Consider the following 15,398-nt stretch of genomic DNA (forward strand, 5'->3'; position numbering starts at 1 on the left):
TGTCTATGTGTGCTTTAAGAATCAAGGTTTTATTTATTTCCACAAATACTAAAATAGCAATATTTACAAAAACATAAGACTATAGATATCATAAATTATAAACATATAATTTTTGCTATTTTTATTCTAAATAAAATTTTAATTTTGTTCATTAAAGTTTTTACTGTGATTTTACTGTGAAAGAAATCTTTTTCAGACTAAGACATTGCAAATGAATTGATGTATTAAATCTTGTAGTCAAAATACATAACAGCTCCAACAGAATCTTATTTTGCTGGACAAAAAAAGGAGGAGGAGGAAGGGAGTAATTGACACAATTCCCCTGATTTCATAACCCACCAATTTTTAAAGCAATTTTAATGAAATAAATGTTTCTAATGTTTTAACATGTAGGATATTTTTGTGGATTTTTACTTCTGTGGAATAGCAGGGGGAAAAAAATTACAGAGAAACAAAAACTGAGCGCTGGTCATTGCTCTGCCATAAAGAGCTTTGTTACATCAAGTAAATCATTGAGTTCTCCCTGAACCTCGGTTTCATTACCTCAAAACTGAGGTCGGAAAAAGTGTTCTCCAAATACCTTCCATCCCTAAAATCCTAGGACTTACTCCATCAAAGAATGAAAGCATAAAAATCAATGTCATACAGACAAGCTTCTATTAGGCTAGTATTGCTTCTAAATTAGATTGACTTAAAAACTTTGAACTGGGCTTCCCTGGTGGCGCAGCGGTTGAGAGTCCGCCTGCCAATGCAGGCGACACGGGTTCGTGCCCCGGTCCGGGAAGATCCCACATTCCGCGGAGCGGCTGGGCCCGTGAGCCATGGCCGCTGAGCCTGCGCGTCCCGAGCCTGTACTCCGCAACGGGAGAGGCCACAACAGTGAGAGGCCCACGTACCGCCAAAAAAAAAAAAAAAAAAAACTTTGAACTACATACAGTTTCAAAGTGTTAATTAAAAATGTTGAAGTGGGCTTCCCTGGTGGCGCAGTGGTTGAGAATCCGCCTGCCGATGCAGGAGACACGGGTTCGTGCCCTGGTCTGGGAAGATCCCACATGCCGCGGAGCAACTAAGCCCGTGAGCCATGGCCGCTAGGCCTGCGCGTCCGGAGCCTGTGCCCCGCAATGGGAGAGGCCACAACAGTGAGAGGCCCGCATACCGCAAAAAAAAAAAAAAAAAAAAAAAAAAAAAAATGTTGAAGATTCAGAACTTTGAAAGAATACTTATGTATTTATATGTTATTTATGTATATGTTAATAATCAAAATAAAACATCTTTTGTAAGGCCAACAATTAAAACATCTTAGGAAAAAAATCAGAGGAAGACAAAAAAATTTATAACCATACCAATCAGCGTTTTAATATATATCAAAGGAAAATCAAATAATTAGAAAATCATGTCAAAAAAGCCTTTTTCATAATAGAGATTAACAATATTTTTTAAGAATATGCACTCTGGGACTTCCCCGGTGGTCCAGTGGTTAAGACTCTGTGCTTCCACTGCAGGGAGCGTGCATTCAATCCCTGGCCAGGGAACTAAGATCATACGTGCCATGAGGCGTGGCCAAAAAAAAAAGAATATGTACTCTGCTTCAAGATATTCCCAAATGAAAGTAATTTGGCCAAAATTAAAATTATCAAATTGCAAGACTGTAAAAAAAATCTTAGAGACTATTATATTCAGATAGATCATGCCGTAAGCGAATTGCTTTCAGCTTCTCCACTTCAATTTTTGCTCTTAGCAGCTCTTCCTCTAGCTGCTGCCTTCTTTTCAATCCATCCCTCTTCTCCTGAACATATAATCCAAAATTTTTTTGATTTTCTAAAATTATCTGATGCTCCTCTTTCAGCATTTGCAGAATCTGAGGATCATACCCTAACTGTGACCTAAAATTTTCTCCACTTTCATGCCGAAAAAAATCATCTCTCCTTGGGATAGAAGATGGAGACGATGTCATTCTCATATCAACAGAGGAAAGTGACGGTGACAAAGATCTTTCCATAACATGTACTAATTCATGTTCTTCTCTTTGCTCTAAAGTATCACTCTGTTGAGAATTTAAAACCAGTGGAGGAGGAGGCTTAATGTCTTCTTCTTGCTTCACCTCCACTGTAATAGCAACTGGATGGTGGTCCAACATTACCTGTAGTGAACTTGTACCAGCCTGTGCTTCCTCATCCAAGTTTGCACTACAGCACACAAAAAAGCATTATAAAATGTAAATCAAATGAATATAAGAGCATTTTAAAGCATAATTTCATATTTAATATACATTAAATTATCAAGCTATAAAGAAAATTATGAAACAAAAAATATTTTTAACCCTTGGAATAATAAATTAAAGTGACTATGGTTGGGATTTTAATTATATGTATATATATATATATGGTTCTCTCCATCCTTAACTTTAAAATTGGGCTCTTAAAAGAACAGGAACTTACAAATACTACACAAGGCTATTGAGGTAAATACAAAAGAAAAGGCATTTTTGATACTCTCAAAGAGATACCAATTGTCCCTATAAGCCTGAGGTTCTTAAATGGTGTAAAGTGTCATTTAATTCGTTCTGGGCCTTGCTATCCCGACACCTTAGTCCTAGACCTCCTGCTTCCCCTCTCCTGTCCTTATCTAAAAATCACCAGGGTCTATGACTTCCAGTAGGACAGTGGAAGGCAATCTCTGAGACGTACTGATTTCTCAATAGTCACACACACACACACACACACACACACACACACACACACACACACACACACACACACACACACAGAGGAAAAACAAGATTGTGTATGATTTGGGGTATGCCCAACTATCAGGGGGTTCTCCTAACTATCCAGTTTCAGATGCAGTGGTGTTTCCCCTTTACCTATCCTAAACCACATGACTCAGGTGATCTTTAAGTCTTTTAACCAGTGGTCAGGTGAAGTGTACAAGGGCAAGGGTTTAGATCTACCACTGGATCATCAGTACCCAGTATAATACTCTACTTGGAACCTCATAGGTACTCATTATATGTTGAATGGTTGAATAAATGAAAGGTTTTTTTTTAATGCAATGTTTTTTTAATGGCCTATATATGATATATTGAAAGTTTATTAAATTTACATGAAATTTCCATAAAATATGCATTTCTATTAGAGGTAACTACAGTGTTAGCATAATTTAAACTTCAACATTACAATATTTCTTATGACATAAACACAATGTTTCTTAAAATTCTGTTGGTTTTTAAATAATTTCATGTATAACATGAAGTTATGAATTAATAACATAATGTTTCTTGAGGGTTTTTTTTTAATGTTTCTGCCTAACTTAAAAATAAAAGTTATCGAGGAGAAAGAGATTATTGGAACATTAATGGAAACGTTACACTTCACATTATTTAAATAACATTTTATAAATTATAAATAAGTAATATAGGTTAGAATACATTCTACATGGATGATTAAAATGCTGGAACAAGTTTAAGTAGAACATAAGGAAAAGAATTTAAACTCCCCATATGTCACTTACTAATAACATTAAATTGCCAGAAATATCAGATATTTGTGTAAGAGGTACAAATGAAATAATAAGATATTTAGTATGTTATGAAAAATCTATTTGTAAATTATATAAATTCCTTCATTTTCATTCTTGTCTTTTGTCATTTTATGATTTTCAAAAGCAAAACAATGGAATATAAATGTAATTCAAATTAGTAAGATTTGTTTTTATTAACATCTCTAAATCCTGGATTGGGAAAAAGTTAAAACAACAGATATAAATTAAATTTTTTAAATCCACATAATTACTTTTCCAAATTAGTATGTATAATAGACTATAAGACTCACAATTAAACATAGACTATATACTCCCATGTAAATTAAAAATACGCCTTATATCTGGAATATTCCATTCCACTTTAAACATTACAAATAAGGCATAACAAAGTCTAAAAATGATTTAGAGAAGGTCACAAAAAAATGATAAAACAGAAAAGGACTTCTAAAATTTATGAATATGAACTCTGAGGATCAAATTGGTTATAAAAACACAAAATATAATCTGATGTTAAAGAGGTAAATATAAAGACATAAATCAATGTCAGTTGTAGAACAGCCTTACAAAATAGTTGTATATACTTAAATACATTAAATTATATAAGCAGTAATATTTTCCTTATTAAGTATAGAGTTTGATGAGATTAAGTCATATGTATATAGAAGCATAATTAAGATAGTGTAATTATAAACTTCTAATTAAGATTTGAGATGATGTCAAACAAGCATAAGTATATTAAATACATAAATATATTATAAATTAAAATGCTAGTATAGAGAAAGTGGCAGAGCAGACACGCTAACAAAAATAAGCATTTAATTGGCATATTTCTGATATTTTTACCTTTAAAATCTGAAAAACTGATTGTTTAAACAGTAGGTATAGAAATGTGTAAATCAACTCATTTTATCAGAGAAATGTTGGTGTCCCAAAGATTGACTGTGTAGGTATATATATTCTATGTATGTACGTGTATATATACCATACATACATACACACACACACAAGCAGTCAAAATGTAAATATATCTTTGTATCATATATTATTTCTCTTCTATATCAGTGTATTTTTAAAATACACAACTTGATAAAACTACAGTTTCTATGTGTAGTTTTCAAATTATAAAAACCTATACCCAAAAGGTAGTTTCATACCTATAATTCAAAGCCACTGTTCTTTATGATTCAAAGAGAGAAAAAATTTTAATGAGTATAAAACAGTCTTACTGTGGAGTTTTTTTTTTTTGGACATTCAGCATACTAGGATTTAATCATTTGTCATCACAGTGAACAGTTTAAGCAGTGACCCCATGAATTAATATACTGTGTATCCACATCTTGTATTCTCACTGGTGCTATTTTTTTTACTATGCTATCAACTAGAAATAAGAAGTATATGGTAAGAGGCTGGGCTCAAAAATATTATCCTAGTAAATTATCAAAATAACAAATATGTTTGGCTAAAAAGATTTTTCCATTTCTTCCCTAACTTCAAAGGGACTTCATAGGTAATTAATAATTTTGCTTATATAATGACTCTGCCACCAATAGGAAAGTACCTTGTAAAGTTTTGTTTGAAAGGTTCCTCAACTAACAAGGAGTTTACGGTTTGCTTAAATTACCCTAAATGATTCAGAAGAAGCCGGTAGCTGCCATTTTTATCTTTTGCCAGAGGTTAAAATCTGAATCAGCAGCAGGATAATAGTTTTTGCAGATTTCCAGGCAAGTAGTTATGTAGAGCACAAATTCAACCAAAAAAAACTGTTTCTAATCCAGTTGCTCTTATTGATATATTAAAATTCATAGTTTGATACCCTTGCAGAATAGTATGGGAGAGCTTACCCTTTCCTGTATGACCCCAAATCAAAGTGAAACTAGACCATTAATGTGTAAAAACAACAAAAGTTTTTAGTTTTATTAAGTAATCTGAATCCCTATTAGGCATTAACTCCTTTTCTTGTGTTCTTGTCTTTTTTATTTTGAATGTAAGTTAGAAAAATACTTTAAACTGTACATTTTAAAATACTTTAAACTTTAATATATACAATGATGCCATTAACAAGTTTACTTAATTGTTCATTTTAGGTTTTTAGCTCAATTAATATCCAGTAAGTGTAGACACTGATAATTCACTAAAAAAAAAGCAAGGGTTCCATTTTTCCTGAAACTGCTAACTTTATACAAAATTGAAAATTCTAATGAAATGTAATCTTAAATGAAATAAGAAAAAGGTATCTCTCAGAAGCTAATTAAACAATTTAATTTTAAAGCTTAAAAAGTTTATGAGGTAATGTCACAAATTACATCCCATTTATTCCTCCCTAACCTTTACTTTTTAGAAACTACAGAAGGAGGGAAGGGGGAGGGGAAAGACAATAAAAAGTGGCTTAAATCCAGTGCAGCAGAAAAATTCCTTATAGCCTCACTTTTCTTTTTTAAGAATGCAAAACAAAGACACTATTCACTGCTCCCGTAGTGGGGATGCTTACTATGCATATCTTTATCACAACTAAGCCAGAGCCCAATAGATAGGAGGCGCCATAATTTTCACAACAAAATAAAATAAAGCTTACCTTTGTATGTGGTTCCTGTCTCTTATCAGGCAAAAACTGGAAATCTGGGGAATCATCTCCATAACTTTCTTGGTTGGCTCAGAAATATTGCTTTTAAAATCTGATTGGGTCTCTTTTTGCTGCGATAGCTCCTGTTTGGCATATTCTTTGAGCCTTTTGTAAAGAGTGCGTAGGCCCTGCGCTGTTCGAGGAGGGCGGTCTACTCCACTTGCATTATAGTTAACTGCTATGATATCCCAACATCTATTCTTTTCCACTATTACTGAATGTTTGTTAGTGTGTTCTTCCAGAATTTTAACATATGGCTTCACAAGCTTTAACAAATCAAGCTTTTCAGATAAGGTAAAATTGGAAGATCTAGCTTTTCCTACCATTGTTCTTTTCAAATTAAGTAGGCAGTTTCTGAAACCACCATGCAGCCTTCAGCTCTGCTCAGCTCTTTTCACAAACAGAAGAAGATCAGGCTTAACTAGGCTAGCCTCATTTAGGCCCACGCCTACAGGGGAGGGTTTATTAAAATTCCTCCAGCTTAAGCTGACGCAGGTTCAGGAAATCTGCTTAAGCCAAGCCTGACCTACATAAAGCTTCTCACTGAAGAAGACAGGAAGGCACAAGCAAAACACACTTGTGTGTAAAGAGAACAGCTCGAGGTAGGATTTAATACACAAAGGTCTAGAGATAAGCATGGAACACAGCTAAAAATTAGCTAATTTAGGGAGAATATCGAATTCCAACACGTTTGCCTAGCTGATAGACTGAAACTGCACTGCAGTATCACTTTAATAAAAACAAAAGAGGAACTGTTTTGTACTATTTGTTTACAAATCCAGTAGACAGAAAAATGAAAAACTAAAGATATGAGTGGTGAATGTAGTGATTCCTAACAGAGCCCCTAATCACTGTTTCTGAGCTGCTGTTCTCTCTTACAAAATCTGCATAATGCTGGTCCTGCTGTCAATCAGGAATTGCATATCCTCTAGCTAGTTAGGTTACACCCAGCTCAGACTCCACGGTAAAGCTAAGCTTCTCCTTCATTTTACAGCCTACAGTAGCCACCGTGAATTTTTTTTTTCAGTTACTTAAGAAGAAATTTTTGTTGAACACTAAATCTAAAAATCAGATAAAAATTACGTTTTTAAAGCAATGCATTATTCCAGCTGTAACGAACACGAATATGCTAGCCTGCTTTAGCATGTGTAAAAAACACCATTCACAGTGAGAACAGCATAATAACACCTTAAGACTGCACACAACAAAATCGCATTTGCTATTATTATAGAGTACGATCTTTATTTAGCCATAGTCACACAATTTGGACTATGAAAGGAAACAGCTAGTCTAGTCATTTGCAAGGCCACCAATTTGTGTGTTTAGGATGTATTTTCTAATCTCTGTCTGAAACATGATAAATAACAATGTAAACAAATAAGCCTATTTTCTCCTGATATACACGTTTCTCCAGATAGGAGAATGAATTAGAACATACTTGAACACAGTTCCATTCAATCAATTACTGAACACCTGTAAAAATGTTGCCAAGCACGGAGAAAGGCCCAAAGAAAACAAAGGTAAATGTAGACACAGCCCCTATCCAGAGAACTATAGTTCTACAGAAATGCCATCAATTTTCAATTACTTTGTTTTTCATTCTTTCAATAGAAGAGAATTAAATTAAATTTATTAAGTTCTCACTCTGAGCCAGACAATGTCCTAGAATGTGTTATTTGTCAAGAAATGTGTTATTTGTCAGGAAAAAAAGTGAAAGATTGCTGGGGGCACTATAGGATGCTAGGTGTTTTCTGGCATACTCTACTGGGTAATCTGATTCTTTAGTAGTCCTAGCCTTTCACTGTCTTTGAGCAGTTTTATTGCTGAGTAAAATTGTAGAAAATAGTAATGCAAATGATTCTTGCCCCTAGAGATGCAAACTGAAAACTGACCTGCTCCAACAACATGACCACAGTTACTCAAAGGAAAGCAAGAACACAGGATATATACTGTCTTTAAACAATATTATTATTTTTGGAAGAAATACAGGCATTGTGTTAAGAAATGTACCGCTAATGGAAATGCGAAAAAACGTTCAATCTCACTATCAAGGAAATGTATACCAGAAATGATTTTCATCCATAAGACTGGCAAAATTCTTAAAGACAAAATGTCAGGAGTGGATGAGGGTGCAGGGCAAAGAGTACTCTTCTGTACCATTCATAAGAGTGTAAAATGGCATTTGTGATGGCAACCTCAGAGTACGTATTAATAGTTTACATGTGTAAAAACTTCTAAAATTGAAGTAATTTTACTTCTCAGAATCTACCTTGAAAAATACTCAAACACACAAGGAGCAACAGAGCCTTCTTAGTAGTTGCATAGTATTGGAAGCAATCTAAGAGCACATCAGTTGGGGACAAGTTAAAGTCCCTAAAGTATATCCATACTATGGTCTACTCTGGGCAGCACTAAAATGCAAAAGGTAGATTTCTGTGTATTGACATAGAACAAGCTCCAAAATATATGGTAAGTGAAAAAAGCAAGTAAAACAAAAATACATACAATATAATCCCATTATGCTTACCCAAAACACCCAAAGGTAAATATTTCTGTAGGTACAGAAAATATATGTGTAGGTATAGTATGCAGGTCCATACCTAGGTATGAAAAAGTACCCAAGATGGTCTGGAACTCTTCTGCCTAATTACAGGAGCCATGAGTTGCAGGTAGCTATGGATCACTTTTTTTTTTCTTTTTTTGGCCCCACTGGACCACCAGGGAAGTCCAGCTATTGAGCATTTTAAATGTGGTTAATGGGACTGAATTTTTTACTTTATTGAATTTTAATTAATTTAAACAAATATTTTTACCTGAAGCAGCATATTTTTCCATTAAACACAACTTTAGTGTTTGGGTAGGATTACATTTTACTTAAACCTTTTGTCACAAAATGATACTATTGTTTCTAGTATTACGGACAAAGGACAAGAACTCCCTCCTGGACCAAACGTTAGTCAGGCTCCTCTGAGCCTTCTCAACTAGGGACTTTAACAAGGATCCTGCTAAACCAGTTTATAGAGCACCCCCTACCCTTGATACCTAACCAAATTCTTCATACTCCCACTCTTAATACCTAACCAAGTTCCTCTCAGTAATTTTCCACCCACTGACTCCCTTACCCTGCCCATTGGCTATAAATCCATGTTGTAGTAGCAGTTGAGTTCAGTCTCTCTCCCCTGTTGCAATAGTCTTTTTTTTTTAAAATAAATTATTTATATATTTATTTTGGCTGCATTGGGTCTTTGTTGCTGCACATGGGCTTTCTCTAGTTGCAGTGAGCAGGGGCTACTCTTCGTTATGGTGCGTGGGCTTCTCATTGCAGTGGCTTCTCTTGTTGTGGAGCATGGGCTCTAGGCGCGCGGGCTTCAGTAGTTGTGGCGCGTGGGCTTAGTTGCTCCACAGCATGTGGGATCTTCCTGGACCAGGTCTCAAACCCGTGTCCACCTCACTGGCAGGCGGATTCTTAACCACTGTGCCACCAGGGAAGTCCACAGTAGTCTTGAGTAAAGTCTTCTTGCCCGTTTCACTTGTCTGGCAGAATTTTTCTTGACATTACACATAATCACATCAGCAGTGTAGTCAATCTTAAATTGATTCTGCTTGAATGAATTTTTTCTATGCACTGATATAACATTTAATGGATTTGTTTGAATATTTTATGCAGACAGCACAAATTATAGTGATACCCTGTGTAAACTGTAATTGATTATTAATCTGAATTACTTATTCTGTCTTAATTATAATTAAATAATTTTTTCTAGCTAAAAAAATAATGGGCAAACTTTTTAATATAAAAAAAATATACTACTGGGCTTCCCTGGTGGCGCAGTGGTTGAGAATCCGCCTGCCGATGTAGGGGACACGGGTTCGTGCTCCGGTCTGGGAAGGTCCCACATGCCGCGGAGCGGCTGGGCCCGTGAGCCATAGCCGCTGAGCCTGCGCGTCCAGAGCCTGTGCTCCGCAATGGGAGAGGCCACAACAGTGAGAGGCCCGCGTACCGCAAAAAAACCACACACACACACACACACAAAAATATATATATATATATACTACTGATGCAGAATCAAGTGCAGATGCAGAAGCTAGTATTCTTACTGGAATAATACAGAAAAAAATGAGAGACCGAACTAAAGCATTATTACATATTTCATATTGAATACCAAATGCAATTTGCTAAAGCAGAACAACAGGAATAAGCTGTTTAATGCATTTTTAAAAGTTAAAGAAAATAAACTAGACAACACTAAAAGACATTGTCAACAGGCACATAGCAAATCTGACAAGCAGTTTCCTCTCAACAAACAAGAACTGATGAAGTTTAGTCACCTCAAATCAGAATTAAATATCCAGAAATATTTTTAAATAATATGTAACAAGGTCTGACCTTGTAACTTTGGCCAGCTATAAAATGGTTTGGTTTCTTGCACACACACAAAAAGAAAACCATTTTTAGTAAAGAGATGGTAAAAATACATATATACTATTTCAGTTATGGAAATTTTGTCAGATAATTATGGGGAAAAGATTTTAAACGATATTTTAAAAACGAAAGATCTTCAATTAAGCAACCAATAATTGCCTGTAGAATACAAGACCTAACGTATCAAACATCAATTGATTCAATATTTTTAAAATTGCAAGTACTTCTCTTTAGATTTAAATGAGTTATACAATAAGTTATACAATAAAAGAGATACTGCCCTATTAATACATGGGTCACATTTTATCTCAAAGGACTTCAAAATTTACAAAGAAATGTTATCAATTCATGACCAAATAGATATATGAACTCATAACACAGATTTTTTTTTTTTTTTGCGGTATACGGGCCTCTTACTGTTGGGGCCTCTCCCGTTGCGGAGCACTGGCTCCGGACACGCAGGCTCAGCGGCCATGGTTCACGGGCGCAGCTGCTCAGCGGCATGTGGGATCTTCCCAGACCGGGGCACGAACCCGTGTCCCCTGCATCGGCAGGTAGACTCTCAACCACTGCGCCACCTGGGAAGCCCCTACAGATATTTTTTAATCTATATCTGTCAAAGAATTTCGGCTAGACATGGAAAAATAATAGTTCTACTACAATAAATGATGCTCTGTTAGGTTAAGTTTAAAAATCTGGATTTATTGAAATTTTAAAACAAGAAATTAATATTTCATTTATTACTCTGTTCCACACACATTATGAAAATATTGTGCTCAACTTTCTAGAGCAGACTCTAGGAAAAATGTCAAGAATATAGTTGTTAAAACCATTTGGAATACATATGCAAATACCAGTGTATGGAACTGGTTAACACAGAAAAAAATAGAACACTATTTAATGATTTTTTTTGTTCTTTGCCAGTGCTCATGGTTGAGTCATGGAGAGTTTTATAAATTACTGTACTGTCTATAAAATGTATTATTATTATTGTTTATAATTATTGTACTGTTAACTCCAACTCAAGATTTTTTAAAAAACAAAAAGAATACTTGCTAAATATTCAATAATCAAAGACAAAAAATGGCAATGTGATTTACGTTTTCTCATCAATATCACACTGTATATGAGTGAGCTAAATTTGAAAATCTAAGGAAAAGAAAAGCATATTTGTGACCTGGTTAGATATGTTTAACGTAAAAATCTCCATAAAAATACAACTCAGTAACTGTATATATCCCTCTAACATGAATCGACAGAAAATTTTAATTATAATTAAGTTTTATGTAAATTGCATGAAAAAACTACAAGAAAAATTTGAAAAACACTTTGTTAATATTGATAAATTTAGGGCTGCTTTTAAATTTATACATTGCTCTTTTGAATTCAATGTTAATAATACTGAGTTGACACAAGAATTAGTAAATTTGCTTAACTCAGACAGACATATTTTTGAAACTGACATGCTTTTGTTTCCAAGTCATATCAATTCTTCTAAAAAAGATGAACTAGTTTTGTTGATGTAGATACAAATATAAACAGAAATTTTTTAAAACTCAATTCAGCTAATGGACAACTTTTATGTATGTTTAGAACTTATTTATTTCATAAATATTATGAAATCTAAATACTAATCAATAATTCAAAATAAAAATACAGCATCCAAATTGAGATATGCTGTAAATGTAAAATATACACCAGCTTTCAAAGACTTAATATGAATAATATTAATAACTTTTAATTACATGTTGAGATGATATACATGAGTTAATTAAAATGTATAAGCAAAATTAATTTCACCTGCTTCTTTTTACTTTTAACATGGTTACTAGAAAAATTTTTAATATTTATATATGATTTATATTATATTTCTATTGGACAGCTTTGGTATAGACCAAACTAATGACAGCAGCTATTACTGGAAGGAGACGAAGATTGACAGGAACAGTTAAGAACCTTTAACTGTATTATTATGAAATTTATAAAAATATATTCATATTACTTAGATAATCAAAATAAAATTATAAATAATTCTTACAAACTAAGAAAAACAATGCAACAGAAAAACAAATATAGAATACAAACGGAATGTAAAGAATAAACGTCCAATATATAAAGAGCTCAACAAGTAATCAGGGAGATGGAAAGTAAAAGACCATAGTTGTTTTTACCCATTCAACTGGCAAAAGTTAAAAAGTTTAATAGCATGTGTTAAGGAATTTGGGGAAATAAATTCTCTCATACAGTAATGACGGCAGAGCCATTTCAGAAGGCAATTAGCAAACCATATTAAAATATAATGTAAACACATTATGATCTGACAACTGAGAAATATTTGCATAAGTTCATAAAACCACATGCACAAGGATGTTCACTGCAGGATTGTTTTTAACAAAAATCCTAAATAAATCATGTTATATTCATACCATGGTACACCCTGCAGCAATTAAAAGAACAGGTACATCTATATGTTCTAAAATGAAAACAAAAGTCTCCAAAGCATACTAGTGAGAACTGCAAAGTACTCTCAGCACGGAACAACTCCATCCAAACCCCTGCACTAAGAGACCTGACCAACCCTAGGATGGCCTCTAGCAGCCTAAAGGCCCCAACCTAGCCTCCTTGTGAGTTCCATTCTGGAAAAGATCAGAGCTATCACAAGAATTTATTGTTTGTTCTAGCTAACACCTGACCCTAGGCCCCTGACCTCTCTTTGGTAGCTCATTTACTAAATCTCCCACAACTCAGGAGTGTCTTTCTCAAGGACCAGAAAGTCATTCCTTTGAAATGTAATTATCAGGAAGAACAGAACCAAAGCCTCCCAGTCTTAGTGAAAAGGAGAATCCTAATTTTGATAACTGCTAGCTAGCAGACAGAGTTGCCCTAATCTCATTTACACAAACCTACCTTTTGTAATTTTTCACTTCCCTGACTCTACCTGAGCTCCCTCTCTGACTCCCTCATCCTCCCTTCAAAAGCTGCACAAATCAGAATGGAGCTCAGGTCTTTACCCCACTGTCAGGAGTTATTGAATAAAATCTGTTTCCACTGCTTTAACTAATGTCTGGCTTTGTTTATGTTTGACACTACTGAATGAAAAAATCAAGTTGTAGGTAGATATATGTATACTGTATGGTATCATTTATTTGAAACACACCACTCACATCGATAATACCAATTTCTACAGGTAAAATATATAAGAGCCTAGCTTTACCTGTAGTATTTTAGATAATTTTATGGGGAGAAACGTATTTAGGTACATTAATCTTAATGAATGCATGAAGTATTCTGAGGAAAATGTACTGATGTCTGCAACTTTAAAATTCATTTTTTAAAAGTAAGATAGAGACTTCCCTGGTGGTCCAGTGGGTAAGACTCCATGCTCCCAATGCAAGGGGCCCGGGTTCAATCCCTGGTCGGGGAACTAGATCTCACGTGCATGCTGCAACTAAGAAGCCCGCATGCCACAACTAAAGATCCCGCATGCCGCAACTAAGACCCGGCACAGCCAAAATAAATAATAAGTAAATATTTTAAAATAAATAAATAAATAAAAAATAAAAGTAAGATAGACTGATGGATGAGTGGATGAATAGATATGCAATAAAGCAAATACAGTAAAATTTTAATTCTGGAATCTAGGTGATTGGTATATGGGTAGTCAATGTAAAATGATCAACTTTTCTTAATGTTTGAAAATTCTTATATGCTCAAAAAAGTATCCTTAAAAATAAAATAATAGCAGCTAATATATTTTAACTCTTTAGCTATTAAAAATGTGAGAGAGGGCTTCCCTGGTGGCGCAGTGGTTGAGAGTCCACCTGCCGATGCAGGGGACGTGGGTTCATGCCCCAGTCCAGGAAGATCCCACATGCTGCGGAGCGGCTGGGCCCGTGAGCCATGGCTGCTGAGCCTGTGCGTCCAGAGCCTGTGCTCCGCAACGGGAGAGGCCACAACAGTGAGAGGCCCGCGTACCGCCAAAAAAAAAAAAAAATGTGAGAGGTTTCAACAAAGCTAAATTTCTAAAATAGAATTTAGATAATTAGATAAATAAGGAATAACTGTGGGTAGGAGTGATTTTTTTTTTCTATGAACTACGTGTTAGGCAAAAAGCTCACCATGACTACTGAGATTATTTCTATATTTTAGGAGATTAAAAAACAACACCAAGGTAAGGATATTATGCCTTATTAATCTTTGTCTTAGCCCAGGTTCTCTGGCAAACAGGGCCTGAAGCAATGACTAGAATGCTGAGGCTTTACTTGGGCATTGCATATACAGGGCCTCAAGAGTGAAAAAAAATAAACTGAAGCAAGGAACTATGTAAAATGGTGGCTGGGGGACTTCTCTGGCAGTCCAGTGGTTAAGACTCCGTGCTTCCACTGCAGGGGGCACGGGTTTGATCTCTGGTCGGGAAGGCCATGAGGCCAAAATATAAGTAAATAAATAAATACATACTATTTTTAAAAGTGCTGGCGACGTCTTTACAACAAGCTATGAAAACACAGAGCAGGTCGCTTGGCAAATGCATCCACTTGGTACTCTCCTTGGAACAGCTCCTGATAGACTACAAAAAGAAACCATTCCTCAGAGCAGTCCATGCAGGAAAAAGTGGAATTTATCAGGCAGGTGCCCTCCTGTCTCCCATTTCCCAGTGGCCAAGCTCATCCCACTAGGAATAAACTCTACCGCACTTTCAGCCTGTGTCATTCAGCCTCCACAAGGGCACAGGATGCTACCCCCAAGCCCTGTGGTGTGCTGTGTCATCCACCAGGCCGTCTCAGAGTGTGGTTCATCGGCCGGCGGGGTGGCGGC

General features: G+C 35.2%; 2 protein-coding genes across 8 annotated transcripts in view; both read right to left on the reverse strand.

The window, feature by feature from the left end:
• RAD54B (RAD54 homolog B) overlaps positions 1–15,398 on the reverse strand; it is a 107,083-nt gene that overhangs the window by 56,603 nt on the left and 35,082 nt on the right. Inside the window, exon 1 of one of the 7 annotated variants that reach the window (XM_067017301.1) lies at positions 2,141–2,186. The exons of the other annotated variants lie outside the window; for them this stretch is intronic. The gene's annotated coding sequence lies outside the window, so the exon portion shown is untranslated. Of the gene's footprint in view, positions 1–2,140; positions 2,187–15,398 lie in introns of those variants that run through there. 7 annotated transcript variants of the gene reach the window in all.
• FSBP (fibrinogen silencer binding protein) lies at positions 1,192–6,534 on the reverse strand. The gene is made up of 2 exons (XM_059042907.2): positions 6,113–6,534; positions 1,192–2,186 (listed from the first exon to the last, which is right to left on the reverse strand). Exons 1-2 carry the CDS (start codon positions 6,484–6,486, stop codon positions 1,661–1,663), a joined length of 900 nt encoding a protein of 299 aa, XP_058898890.1. The 5' UTR covers positions 6,487–6,534; the 3' UTR covers positions 1,192–1,660.

The sequence above is a fragment of the Kogia breviceps genome, chromosome 17 (assembly GCF_026419965.1).
Source record: "Kogia breviceps isolate mKogBre1 chromosome 17, mKogBre1 haplotype 1, whole genome shotgun sequence".
NCBI classification, from domain to species: domain Eukaryota; kingdom Metazoa; phylum Chordata; class Mammalia; order Artiodactyla; family Physeteridae; genus Kogia; species Kogia breviceps.

Excerpts from the sequence above, each read along its gene's own strand:
- FSBP (XM_059042907.2), bottom strand. The coding sequence starts at position 6,486 with ATGGTAGGAAAAGCTAGATCTTCCAATTTTACCTTATCTGAAAAGCTT. Across the intron at positions 2,187-6,112 it reads GACAGGAACCACATACAAAG|TGCAAACTTGGATGAGGAAG; the intron begins GTAAGCTTTATT and ends TGTGTGCTGTAG.